Source organism: Sceloporus undulatus, chromosome 2 (genome assembly GCF_019175285.1).
Source record: "Sceloporus undulatus isolate JIND9_A2432 ecotype Alabama chromosome 2, SceUnd_v1.1, whole genome shotgun sequence".
Taxonomy (NCBI): Eukaryota; Metazoa; Chordata; class Lepidosauria; order Squamata; family Phrynosomatidae; genus Sceloporus; species Sceloporus undulatus.
In genome coordinates, this window is record NC_056523.1 from 158,988,001 (window position 1) to 159,002,292 (window position 14,292).

Sequence of the window (14,292 nt, forward strand, 5' to 3'; positions counted from 1 at the left end):
AGTGTGTTTATTATCCACAATAAATCTTTGAACCCAAGAAACTGTGTCAGTCATTTTTGGTACCTCAATAAGTAGCACTTAACCTGTGGAAGACATAAAGCACATAAATAGCACATTAGGTCATGCAAGACCTATGTAAACCATAAGAATGTTGTAAGCAAGCCAACTCTGTCAAACGTTCCACTGAGAACATGTAAACCAAACATTTCAAAGAAAAACACATGGAAATGCAGTGCAATCAATGTAAACCTGAAACTAACACTCCCTTTCCAAAGGCTGCATCCCGTTTCGCCCTGATGTCCAGCCTGTAGTGCTTAATAAAAGTCAATTGCTGGGACCAAACAGCAGCTTTACAGAAATCCTCCAAGGGGACCCCAGCCAAGAATGCAGAGGATGTCACTACCGCCCTAGTTGCATGGGACCGAACCCTGGCCGGAAGAGGTCTGCCCAATAGTTCATAGCAGAGGTGGATGGTACCCACCACCCACTTGGAAACCCTCTGCGCAGTCACAGGCGGTCCCTTTTTCGGTTCCAAGTAACATTGAAAAAGTCTCTCGGAACGGCTTGAACCCGCAGTTCTGTCCAAATAGAAAGCCAAAGCCCTCCGAACGTCCAAAGTGTGTAAATTGTGTTTGACCTCAGTGGTCGGGTTCGAGGCCAGGGTCGGGAGGACAATGTCTTGACACATGTGAAAGGCAGACACCACCTTAGGCAGGAAGGTAATGTCGGTACGGAAGGCAACCTTATCCTTATGGAACCTAAGGAAAGGCTGATCCCTCCGTAAGGCACAGAGTGCGGGCAGAGGTGATGGCCACAAGGAAGGCAGTCTTCCAAGTCAATAGTCTCAAGTCTGTTGTGGCCATGGGTTCGAAGGGCTTGGATTGCAGGGCAGACAGCACAGCGTCCAGGCTCCAAGCTGGGGCAGGTACTGAGACTGGAGGGTGAAGGTTGCAACGACCTTTCAGGAAACTTCACAAGAGGGTCCCTGAAAAAGGAAGGTTTGCCATCAAACTGGAAGTGGGAACAGATGGCAGAATGGTAGCACTTAATGGAGGTGAGGCACAGCCCCGAATCCAAAAGCACCATCAGGAACTCCAGCACCACCAGAGTCGTCACCTGGGCTGGAGAGAGGCCTCTCTCAGAGAGGAACAAAAGAAACTTCTTTCACTTGGAAGCGTAGGACTTCTGGGTAGCAGGTTTCTGTGCCGCCAAGATCACCGTCCATATCGAGGGAGGTAGCGAGGCTAGGGACGGAGCCTCCATGCTACCATCGGCAAGCTCTCGATGTCCGGGTGCCGCTATGGAGAGTGAGGAGGTCGGGACGGAGCTCAAGATGAAGAAAGACTCTCTTGGAGAGGTGAAACTGGGACGGAAACCACTGCTGTCTCGGCCACCAAGGAGTGATCAGGATGGCATTCGAGTGGTCCGCTGTCAGCTTGGACACCACCCTGGTGATCAATGGGAATAGAAGGAAGGCGTAGAGCAACTCTCCTGACCAGGCGAAGCCGAATGCATCTCCAAGGGTGTTCTCGCTGCGCGCCCGGGAGCAGAACTGGGGACAGTGGCTGTTGTGAGCGGTCATGAAGAGGTCGATCTGGGGAGTTCCCCACCAACTGAAGAGGTCGCTGATCATTTCAGGATGGAGCCTCCACTCATGACAGACGGTGGAAGACCTGCTGAGCTAGTCTGCTAACTTATTCTCCTCCCCTGGCAAGTGGATCGCTTGGAGGAAAATCCGTCTTAGGATGCACCAGTCCCAGATACAGAGCGTGATGTCCAGTAGGGATCGGACTTGGTGCCACCTTGCTTGTTCAGTGGTGTTGTCTGTCAGCAGCTGGACTACCTTGTTGCAGAGGCTGGACTCGAATGCTCTCAAGGCTTTCTCTATAGCAAGCATCTCGAGGGCGTTGATGTGGAAGGATTGTTCGTCTGGGGACCACTTGTCATTGACCAGGAGTCCGGGCAAGTGGGCCACCCAGCCCTTCATGGAAGCATCCATGGTCAGCATGACCTTGGGTCAAGGCGGCAAAAAAAGGCATGCTGACACAGACGTTGTGGGAGTCGAGCCACCACTGAAGGGAGTGGGTGACAGACCTCGGGATGGTGAGCCACTTGGAAGGCTGGTCCTCCATGGCATCGAAGACCGACAGGAACGATGACTGGAGCTGTCGGAACTGAAGCCTCGCCCGTGGGGTGACAAATGTCGTCGAAGCCATGTGTCCTAGGGCTATCTGGACATCTCTGGCCCTCACCCATCTGTGCGCCAAACAGGTCATGACAGAGGAGCAAAGAGACAGGAAACGGTCTGGAGGGAGATAGGCGACGCAATCTTCGGAGTCGAGGATGGTGCCTATGAACCTGATCTGCCTGGATGGAATAAGGTGGGACTTTTCCAGGTTCACCGCGAGCCTGAGGGATGACAGGAACACCAAGGTGAACTCGATATCTCTTTGGAGCTCTTCCACCAAAGGGGCTGCAAGGAGCCAGTCATCCAAGTAGGGGAAGACTCTGGAGCCGTGTTGGTGGAGATATGCCATGACCAGAGCCATGCACTTGGTGAAAACCCTTGGAGCTGTGGAGAGGCCAAAGGGAAGGACATTGTAGTGGTACATGTCGGGCCCGACAGCAAAGGTGAGGAACCTCTGGTGACTCTCTCGGATCCCCACGTAAAACTAAGCGTCCTTTAAGTCGATAGTCATGAACCAAAGTCCCTGATGCAACAAGGGGAGGATAGAAGCAAGGGTTACCATACAGAACCATTGGTATAACAAAAAGGCATTAAGAGACCGTAGATATAGGATGGGCCTTATGCCACCATCAGCTTTGGGTACTGTAAAGTATCTGGAGAAAAAGCATCTAGGGGCCTCTTCAGGGTCAATGGGCGAGATAGCGTCCTTAGATAAAAGAGTGCATACTTCCTCAAGAAGGGTGTCTGAGGGGATGGTGGAAACAACAACTCCAGTTGGATGTCTAAGACCCACGAGTCGGAGGTGATTGAGGCCCAGGTGTTATAGAAAGGCCGAAGTCTGTCCAGGAATGTGGAGAGAGGTTGGACAAAGCACGCAGGACCCCTTCAGGACCTCTTCTTGCCCTGGTCGGTATCCTATCGGCGGTTTTTTACGGTACTGAGCAGGTGCCTGGCACCAGCCAGAAGAAGAGGAAGACTGTGAAGGGTAGCGCTGCCTCTGGAGATCTTGCTGCTGGTACGGGCGGTATTGTTGGAAAGACCTCTGTCCCTGGCCCTGCCATTGCCACTGGTATTTTTTGAACGGGCTCTGAGAGGGAGTGGACATACCGTGCTTCCTCGCCCCCACCTTCATCTGGTACTTGTAATTGAGATGGTCGTCGGTCTCTTTATGGAACAAGCTGGAATCCTCAAATGCCATGTCTTCAATAGCAGGCGATGTTGATATCTTCGGGGTAAAGGCTTGCTGCAAACCCTTGACGATAGCCAAATTCTGCTTCGGGTGGGAAGATAACCAGGAGCAGTGCGTCGGCGAGGTCCTATAAAGTGATTCGATCCTCTTAGAGGACGTGGACAAGGAAGCAGGTGCATCCCATGAGCACTTTGAAATGTTCTCAAGGGATGGTAAGAGAGGAATAGAGGGAAGCATAGGAACCTTTCCATGAATCTTTCTCTCAACAGGGTCCTTGGCCTCTTCTTCCAGATAGGACAGCTGCAAGTCCAAGGAACTGGCCAACTTGATGACGTGTTCGGAGAAGGTGCAGACGTCATCAGACGGGGAAGATGAGCCGGCCTGATGGAGCTCCTGAGGGGATAGAGGAGCGGCAACCTCATCAGAAGAACACAGGTCGACCTGGGACACAAGGGAGTCATCTGCATCGGAGCCGTCGTTGGTATCAATGGTCACTTGAGCCGGCGGCCAGCGAGGCAAAGTCGGAACGGCAGGAAGTGGCTAGGAAGCCAAAGCAGGGACCCTGCTAGTTGGTGGAGTGGAAGCCACATGCGTTGGTGGAAGAGTGGTCATGTGCTCTGGTGACCCAGATAGCCGCGCCGGTTTGAAGACGGTAGCGGGCAGTGCAGGAATGGCAGACTTGGAAGACAGGCGGCGAAAGGCAACGTCCTTGGTGACAGTGACTTAGTACCTGTCCGTCTCGCTATCATAAAACAAATCAGAGTCCTCTTGGTGATGAACCTGGGCTGAATGGACAATGACCTGAGGAACAGGCGTTGGAGAGCAGCGATGAGGTGACCGAGTGGTGGAACTGTCGTTGTCATCCAACGGGATGAACTGAAGCGTAGCAGGCACCGAAGAGGCTGGGATCAAGGCCGGTACCGAGGTTGTTGTAGGGGAACCCAGGGTGGACAGTGCAGACTCAACTATGGCAGGAACCGATGGAGAGGCCAGGTCATTAGGAGGTCGGGGAGTGTCTGAAGAGTCCCGACGAGCCTTCTTACGTGATGAGCCATCAGTGGACTTGGAGCGGTCCTTCTTATGAGCGCAGTGTTGGTCCGGGGCATTGCTCAGAATTGAAGGCTTCGATTTCTTGGCCGAGACCTGGGGAGAGCCTTCTACAGGTTCGGCAGGGCTGTGCCTCTTCTTGGAGGACTTCAAGCTGGAATCCTCTCAGGAGCTCACCTCCTGCACCGAAACCTTCTTTGAGCTCAACTCCTTATATTTGGCCTTATCCTCCTTGGAGGATGCTGCCTTCGAGTTTGGACCCTCGGTCCTGCTAGTTTTCGGGAGACGCTTACAGGGTTTGTTGGAGGCGCTGGGCTCAGTCGTGGAGCCGTGGGCCACGATGGCAGTTAGCCCGGTGGTGGCACTAGGCCCGGTCATTGGGCTCTGGGCCAGAAGGGTAGCAGCCGCTGGTGGTACGTCTGAAGCCGCAGGGGCCGAAGTGGAACGGGCAACGTCCTGAGGCTTGAGGACCCCTTGATAGATGGCTGTCGTGAGGCAGGACTCCCAGTTTTTCTTAGCCTGCGGGGTCATGGACTTGCAGAGAGGGCAAGCCTTGGTGTTATGGGCTTCCCCAAGGCAAAGAAGACAGGAGGAATGGGTATCTTGGACGGGGATCTTACCCCCACGAACGTCACACTTTTTGAATGGTGCAGGAGACATCGTGGAGCAAATTCGAAGTCGTGGGACAAGCCGAAATCCAAAGCGAAGTCAAGACAAGCCGAACAGTCAACAATACACGGGGGGGGGGGGGGGCCCAATCAAATTGTGGTCAAAAACGGTCCGTTTAGTCAAATTCCAGTGATAAGTCAGAATGAATACAAAGCGAAGTTCCCAAAGCAGCTAACGCGGCGGAAAAAAGGAACGCAAGGGCTTTATAAGGGATGGGTGGAGCTACCGCCAAAAAGTTGCTAAAAGTTGCAAAGTAAACTTTGCCCAGTGATTCCAGAAGTTTCTGTACAGCACTGCACAGGCACAATACAACCCATTTGTATGATTTGCAGAGACCATGAAGAAGAACTACACATACAGTCCCCCTTTCTCTTATGTGGGGGAACCGTTTTGGGAAAAAAAAAACCATGTAAAGGGAAAATTACGTATGTCCATGCCCCATTAAAAACAATGGGGCATGTGCAAGTGATACTGCGAGATGTGTGTGCCACAGATGCGCATGCCATTCATTAGATTCTCCTGCGGCTTCATCGTTTGCTGAAAGCCACAGAAGTGAAGCCCACATATGGTGCGGGCTCACTGTAGTAGTCTATATAAGAATATAGGACAGGGTAGAATAGCCAAAAAGAAAAAGAAAAAAATCAGCAAATCTGTCCTGGGCTGTAGGCAGGGAAAAAACTGAAGAAGAAGCTGGAGATCTAAATATAATTGAAAAGGTCTTTGACCATGTGACCTGTGCCTACTGAGGAAAACAATAGCAGTTAAGCTATTTCTAGATGTCTCCCCCTCCTAAGAGAGCATACAGTTCTAAAGTAGAAGCAAAAAATACACTTGTTGCTCTCTTCTTATAGAAGGTAGTACAGTGCGTCCTTGCCTTACGCGGGGGATCCGTTCCGGATCCCTCCGCGTAAGGCGAATTCCACCTATGCTCGAGCCCCATTGGAAACAATGGGGCTCGTGCGCGGCGGCGCGGAGGTGCGGGCGCACGTGGGGCGCAACGGGCGCGTGCGCCCATTAAATTGAATGGGACGTGCTGCCCCTTCCGCCCCGCGGCTTGAGCGCGTATGCTCAAGGCTGTGTATGGCGCGCCCGCGTATGGTGCGGGCGCACTGTATTAATTTCTCACTTTTGTTTGTGGCTAGAAGGATCTCAGGCTCAGAGAGAAGAACAGGTTGCTTACCTGTAACTGTCGTTCTTCAAGTGGTCATCTGTGCCTTCACACAATTCTGTTATTGCGCCTGTACAGACAATCCCCTCGGAAAGTTCAAGAGCTGAATAGTCCTCCCTCCTCCCCCAGCCTACTGTGCATATCCCTGCCCACCAAGCTACTTTCCTTTAGTTTCGAAGTCTGATAGGAAGTGGACTAGGACCTGGAAGAGAGGAGGTAGGGCAGATTTGTGTGAGGACACAGATGACCACTTGAAGAACCAGTTACAGGTAAGCAACCTGTCTTCCTTCTTAGTGGTCTCTGTGCCTCACACAACTGTGTGACTCTGAAACTTACTACAGGTCAGTGGGTCAGGTCACTGGAGAACAGAAGAGAGCATGGCCAACTCAAAACTGGAGTCAGCCCTGGCTCTGCAGTCCAGTCTGTAGTGGTGAGTGAAAGTGAAGGGCTGTGACCAGGTAGCAGCCCTGCAAAGACCTGGTAGGGGAATGCCATGAAGCAGTGCAAAAGAAAAAGCCACCAGTCTGGTTGAGTGCACTCATAGGCCAGTCAGGACTGACTGCTTTGCTTGTTCATAGCCGAGTTGGATGGACTGGAGAGATGCTGGGAGGAAACCTGCTATCTTTTCTTTGAGTCCTTAACAGATCAAAAAGCTGGTTCATATACAGGGGTACCCCGGGTTACGAAATTAATTCGTTCCGCCGCCGCTTTCGTAACCCGAAAATCTTCATAAGGCGAAAAAGCCATAGGCGCTAATGGGGAAAAGCCGCGATTTCGTGCGAAATAGCGCCGAAAAGCACCAAAAAAATTTTCGTAACCCGAAATAACCTTCGTAACCCGGAACAGTTTTTTTAAATGGATTTTTTTCGTAACCCGGAAATTTCGTAAGCCGGCGCATTCGTATCCCGGGGTACCACTGTAGTGAAGTGCTACCAGGTGTTGAACATAGAAGGCATATGGCATATCTAAGCAATGTAGAGACATCTCCAGAGGTCAGTTGTGGGTAGAATGCAGAGAGGAGGATGTCTTGGCCAAGATGGAAGGAAATGTCTGGTTGGAGAACCACTTTGTCTCAATGCAAAACCATGTAGGATTTATAGGACCATAAGGCTGTGAGCTCACAGGCAGTCCCAGCCAAGGTGACTCCCACAAGGGAAGCTACCTTCCAGGTAAGTAGCTGCTCATCAATGGTAGAGAGGGTTTAGAATGATTTCTACATCAGCTGGGAGAGTACAAAGACAATGATCAGGTGGTGTGAAAGACATGACTGGTGGACAGAGATATGCCAGACCTTCAAGGAATCTCTTCACTACAGGGTTTGAGAAAAGCATTGATGACAAATGACATGGGGGTTGACATGCCACTATGGCAAATAGATAAACCTTGAGGGAAGAGAAAACCATGCCTTCCTCCCAGAGGTGTAGTAGGGAATGGAGGGCAGTTGGGCATGTCAGAAGAGAGGGTGGTTTGGATCTCTGAAGCAAATGTGCAGAATTTGCTCCACTTATATTGGTAGGATCGTTTGGTGGAGGCTTTCCTGGATGCTTTCAAGACTGCAGCAAGTGAAGGCTACGTCATGCGTTATCCTCTATGCTGACAACATGAGCTTCTTGAGGTCAGAGTACAGGACTTGTCAAGAGTGTGACAATAGGTTCAGAGTCCTCAAAAGAGGTATAATTCAGCACTGAGAGAGGCAGGAAAGTGAGGAGAACCACAACTGTCTGGGCCAGTATGATGTGGTTAAGACTGTAATGTCCCTAAAGAATTTCACCACTGCTATGGCAAGCAATGTGAAGGGAGGAAAAAGATATACCAGCTAGTTGGACCATCTGAATAGGAATGTGCCCCCCAAGGGATTCTTGTCCTTTCCCTGACCTGGAGCACTTCACATCTGGAAGGAATCAAACAGGTATAAGGGTCTCCCAGTTGGAGACCTTGTCAAAGACAGATCATTCATGTTGGAGGACATGGGCCTGGCTAAAAGAGTAGGCAAAAGCATTCTCTGAGCCTTCCAGGTATATTGTAACCAGATGAATATGTCTCTCTATGCGCCAATCCCACAGAGTAGTGAAAAAGTCTATGAGGAAGGCTAAATGGATGCCTCCTGGTCTGTTGATGTAGCAGGCAACAAAGTGTTGACTGAATGAAGCCAATCATACTGTTGGAGGGTATTGTCCCTTACATTACTTTGGCCACAATCTGTGGAATGGCAAGCCAACTGTATCTGCTGGGTGGACAGCGTGAAGGCTTCCTGGTGGAACTGAAGAGCTGCGGAGCGTTGGTCTTCGAGGAGGTTGGAGATAAAGGAGAGAATCTTATCCCAGAGGAAGCTCTGGTAGGCAGACTATGTAGGCCTTCAAGTTGACCACTCATACTGCTAGGGCAGAGCAGGAGTAGAATCTGTGGCTTAACATGTCCAGATGCCAGCGTTCCTTTTTGGCAGATATGAAATATGCCTTCTTCCCACCTTTGGACTGGGATGCCTCCACTGTTATAGAGTTGGAGTTTGGTTCTTGAAATAGGTATTCAGCACCCTTGGGTTAGGTCTTGTAGAAGTTCTGCAGATGTCTTCAAGCCAGTGTCAGGGAAGCCAGTTTCCATCAGGACTTCCTCCAGAGCTGGTAGCAATGGGGGAGATAAACCAACACTTGGCCACCCACTGGACAATATCTGTGAACAGCTTGATGTCCTATGGGGGCATGCCGGGTATTGTGTCCTCTACCCAGTTCCATGGGGACCACATCAGAGGGGATGGGGAGTATATGGGCAGAGTCTGAGTCACACTATCCTTCTGAAGAATCTGGTTGATCTTGGTGTCAAGGATCCAGAGATATGGAAGATGTGGCCAAAGTGGTAGGCAGGAATGTGGCTGATGGGGCATAATGCTCAGAAGGGGTACTATGTACATTGCAGATGTGATTGTGGAGGTTGCAGCTGTGATAGATAGTGCCAATAATGGAGAGGGAGGTGGTCTCAGTACCATGGCAGTAGTTCTAGGTGACAGAGAGTAGGGATGATACTTGGGAGGGACTGGAGAAAAACGAGGTACAGTGGGTGTTGAGGAACAGTGTTGTGTGGAGCTGCCAATCAGAGGTTCGGGCCAGCATCAAGGAGAGCTTCCAGGATAATCATAAGCGGATCTTGAATGTCTTTAGTACCAATGACTGGCTGAATGATGGTACTACCAATAGTAACAGTGGTAATACTGGTCACAGTGCGATTGTGAGTGAGTGCAGTAGAAGCCAGGGGGTTCCCGCTATGAGTGCCCTACTCAGTAGTGGTCGCTATAGGCGACTGAGAAGAGCAGAGAGTCTTCCCTCAAGACTGTCTCAAGTGTCTCAAGACACTGTAGGTCCTCTGTCTTTGGAGAGGTAATCAGTCTTGTCAGGCTGACTGTTCCCATTGAGGGAACAGCAGCAGAAGGCAGTACCAGGAACAAGCTTCTCTGCCCAGCTAAATCAGTAGGCTGGGATCTTGGAATCAGGAGTGTCGAAGTGGTCTGACTCCTGTCTGGAAGGGGTCCATGAAATCAATGCAGTTGAGACTGATGGACTGAGTATCAACAATGGTAGCAGAGAGAGTTCCATTGGTACCAGAGGTGTCAGTGTCTGAGGGGGAGGTGGCATACACTCAGAAGATGTTGGTTTCTGACTGGGGCCCTGGGCAGAAACCTCAGTGGACTGATGTTTCAAATATCTGGACTTCTCCTTTGGTCTCAGGTCCAGCTGTTCCATGCTGTTTGGAGCGGTTATTGGGTGAGGCCAGCCTCGTCCTAGAGGTCTTGGATTGGCCTGAGCAAGCCAAATGCAGGGATGAAGTTGAGAACAATGCTCCTGCTATGATTACTCTGATAGCCTGTGGGGATGTAGTGGCAGGGAGGTACATCAGGACCAAGGTTGGCATCAATAGGAAAGTGGAGGCTTAGAAAAACACAGTGGTCAAAATTGAGAATGGGCCTAGGACGAGACTGAGGACATCAGTTTCCATGGTTCAGTGGCAGTATAGGAGGCAGCAAAAAAGCTGGTTGGCTGAGATCTTTTCCATGACCTGCAGTGACTTCTCCCAGAGATGGGATTTGAGTTTGGATACTCTGGCAGTCTGGGACATGAAGCAGGGGCTAATTCTCCACTTCTTCACCACATTCTAATCCTCTAAACAAACATAAGGAATGGCTGTCCAAGAAAGATCTGTAAAAGCTGTAAATCCAGAGAAAAGGAAGGATTTAAGGGTGTGGGGTTTGGGAGGGGTTGACAGGAAGGTAGGAAGGAGCACTGAGTACACAACATGAAAGAAAGAAGGAAGCAGCAGCAGCGATGAATAGAAAGTAAGGAGCGTCTGCTCAATTATAGAATAACAAAAGTAGTCACTCTGCTGATGGATGACAAAAAACAGAGGGGAAGTAGTATGGTGGGTGGGGATATGCATGACAGGCAGGAGGGGGTAGAGTTTCCCACCAAACTATTCAGCTCTAGACCTTCGAAAGGGAGTCTCTGTGCAAGTGCAATAACCCAATGGTGTCAGGCACAGAGACCATAAAGAAAAGTTATTCATGTATTTAATAAGTAATTTATTTTATCTAGTCTTTCAACAACTGCCAGCTCAGAAATGGAGATTACCTGCTTCAGTTGTTTCATCAGGGCCTCATTGGACTTCACTCCATCCTCCTTTCGCAGCTTTTTGCGGGAATTGGCAAGTCGTTCCCCGGCTTTCTGAGACCGCTTGGGCTTTGGTGGTGGAGGTTTCTTTGCCACTAGTGTATCCTGTAGTGTCCCCCCCCCCCAAAAAAAAAATTAAAGAAATTAGAGAAGGAAAGAGAGTCAGATAGAAAAATGGTACATGCGAATTTTTGCCCCTCTGCACACCTGTCTTCTATGACTAGGCTGCTACGAGTGTTCCTTGCTGGAGATCCACGGGGACCAAGTTTGAACCAATTTAAATTCTGAACACAATGAAGTGGCAGAATTACAGATTATACTAGCTTTGGACTATTTATTTATTTATTTATTTAGTATAAACATTACACAAAGGTGAAAGAAAAAGTAATAAAAATAAAAATAAAAAAACAACATACAAACACACATACAAACAAGTTTACAATACCTTATATACCTTCTAATAACAACAAATATAAACTATTTACAAAGGATATTTGAGATCATTGTCTTTCTAGTCATACTTCCTTTACATTTGAGTATTCCCACATCTTGAAAAAAAATTTTTTTTTGTTTACTCCTAATATTTATATTCTATCTTTATCTGTTCCTGTGTTGACATAGCCATAGCAAACTAGAACATCAAGAAATGGCTTGATGGCTTTTCTTTCAATGTGTTAGTTTATTACGATAACTAAGAGTCAAATCCACACACCTACATACACACCCAAGTTGTGTTTCACATGAAGAAACATTCCAAAAAGGTACCATGTCACACATCTCTTTACCCCATCTCTATCCCCAAAATAAGAGTTTTGAAATTCTACCCACTACAAGTAGTTCAGGCTTGACAGACTCAATAAGCTAGCCAGTTTGGTTGTTAAGACACAGACAACTATTATTTTGGAACTTCTTTTTTTAAAAAAGTGTCTAAAATAAACCTAGTTTCACAGCTGAAGAGAAAATACAACAGCAAGATGTACCTTGCATTTAGTCGGAATGTACAACTTCAGACACAAATTTTCAAAAAGCAGTCTCTATAGCCAAAACAATTTATAGAATACTTTGCTACCAAGTTAGGAGGTAGCAGAACGGTAAAGGTCTAGGAGTCCAGAGTAGTTTTTTGTGGGGTTTTTGGGCTATGTGGCCATGTTCTAGAAGAGTTTCTTCCTGACGTTTCACCAGCATCTGTGGCTGGCACCTGGTGAAATGTCAGGAAGAAACTCTTCTAGAACATGGCCACATAGCCTGAAAAACCCACAAAAAACTATGGATGCCGGCCATGAAAGCCTTTGACTTCAAAGTCCAGAGTAGAATTGGTCCAAGACATTTGTTGCCTGAGATAAAGCAAATTGTACCTCATTCTCTCAAGCCAAGGGCATTTTGCTGCTCTTACATATCAAGCAAAGTCAGTTATCCAAAGCTTGAACCTGGCTTATGGCAAGGTCAGTACTGTCGAGGAGAAGGAAATCAACAACATTAAATCAGAAAGAGAACAGAAAATGATCAGAAGCTGTAATGACTGGGCCTTCAGTCATTGGAAGACTTCTGCCAGGTAATAAGCGTAAGGTGGAAGGGAGGCACATGCAAATATGTAATGACATCACAGCTGACGGAAGGCTCACTTGACCAATCAGTGAGCAGGAGCTAGAGTTTCGTCCAGAAGCTTCTAAGAGAAAAAGCCTCTGAGACCAGGATGTTTATCACACTATACTCTTATAGTGCTACTATTCCACTTTAACTGCTCTAGCTGCCTCCTGTTGCATTCTGGGATTCGCATTTTTTAAGAAGGGGTATTTAGAATTCTCAGGCAGAGATCTGCCTGAGAATTCTAAATACCCCTCCTTAAAACTGCCAATCCCAGAATGCAACAGGAGGCAGCTAGAGCAGTTAAAGTGGAATAGTAGCACTATAAGAGTATAGTGTGATAAACACCCAGGTGACAGTTGGAGAGAGAGAGAGAGAGAGAGAGAGAGAGAGGCAGAGAGGGAGTCTTCAGCAGTTAGTCGGTTCTACAGTGAGAATTCGAAGTGGATATATGTCCCTCGAGTTAGTCTTACAGGTTAGGAAAACCATATTTCAAAGCCCTCAAGGACGGCATATTACATAAATATATCATTTAGGTGAGAATGTGTCAGATTAGAACGTTTAGGCCTTATTTATCATTTTTCTGCTTGCTTGCATGAAATGAATACATTTAGAATTACACATATTGTACCTGCAAGGCCCTTAGGATCCTGCATGAAGCATATCTTTTTGTTCTGTTTTGTTTAATTATAATAAATACTTCTTTAAAAGTATCTGCTACTTCGACACTCCTTTACACGTGTCCTAGCTCAGTTGATGCTTGAGAAGATTAACAAGAAATAGACGTCCTTAACAAGTCCCAGTGTATGTTAAGGGAAATCCAATATGAATCACTGGATGGTGGCAGCGTGATTTGGGGCTCTCTAGGGGTCATTTTCAACTCAGAAAGGAGTAGGAACACAGACCAGGAGATTCGGGGAGAAGTTAAGGATCTGCTGGGACTAAGAGCCAAGGCAGGCCTGCTGTTTGGCTGCTTAGACCACAGGGGGATCATCACAGAAGCAGAACTAGTTCTCTTCCAGAACTTGTTTTTGGGGTTTTTAAGTAGCTGCACTGGTCGTAACATTCCAAAATCCTTATTACAGCAATATTTTTATTAGGCCAGTTTTTATATTTAACAAAGTTAAATTTAAATTTAGGTGGTATACTATGTTAAAAATGCAAAAGGAATTTTATTTTGCTATCAAGTTGTTTTTTTTAAAACATAGTTCAGTACCTAAAATATCTGTAGCTTTTTAAATATAAAAGCTGCTTAATTTTCTTCGGTTTTCTTTCAACAATAGAGGCAGATCCAGTAACAATTGTACTTTATATTTTTAAAAGGGTCAGATCAACTGTTGCATGCATCTTCAACCTAGCAGTCCCAGGAATAGTTCTAAGTGCAATCTAACTGTCATAGCACTTAGCAGAACATAATAGGATTGTCTGCCACACCTATTCCCTTTCCATCGTAACAGACTGAAGAAAGGTGGTCATGAGGACTTCAGGACCAGCCTACATTAATTTTCCTTCTCAGTTCCTTCCCAGGGGCTTTGCTTACCATCTAGCCTGTTGAAAAGTTCTGGAGAACTCAAAAGCTCTCACAATATATTCTGAGGTTTTGGCTGGCCCAGTATGACCTAACATGTACTTTGAATTTGTCTAACAGAGTCAGAAGAGAAGATCATTAAGATTTCATCTCTTTGGTGGTAGAAGAAAGAAAAGGGGATGAGGGGGAGACAAGAGGGCCACTTATGATGGTGCTCCTTTCCACAAAGCATCTAAGAAGGTGAAAGGAGGAGGGTAGGGGGGT

At 47.8% G+C, this 14,292-nt stretch overlaps 1 protein-coding gene across 6 annotated transcripts in view; it reads right to left on the minus strand.

Annotated features, from left to right (window-relative positions):
* KMT2D (lysine methyltransferase 2D) overlaps nucleotides 1-14,292 on the minus strand; it is a 213,447-nt gene that overhangs the window by 76,550 nt on the left and 122,605 nt on the right. For 5 of the 6 annotated variants that reach the window (XM_042451953.1, XM_042451957.1, XM_042451954.1 and 2 more), the window contains one exon: nucleotides 10,878-11,021. In XM_042451953.1, coding sequence (XP_042307887.1) covers nucleotides 10,878-11,021 — 144 coding nt within the window. Of the gene's footprint in view, nucleotides 1-5,115; nucleotides 5,265-10,877; nucleotides 11,022-14,292 lie in introns of those variants that run through there. The other variant, XM_042451958.1, reaches the window with a different exon arrangement.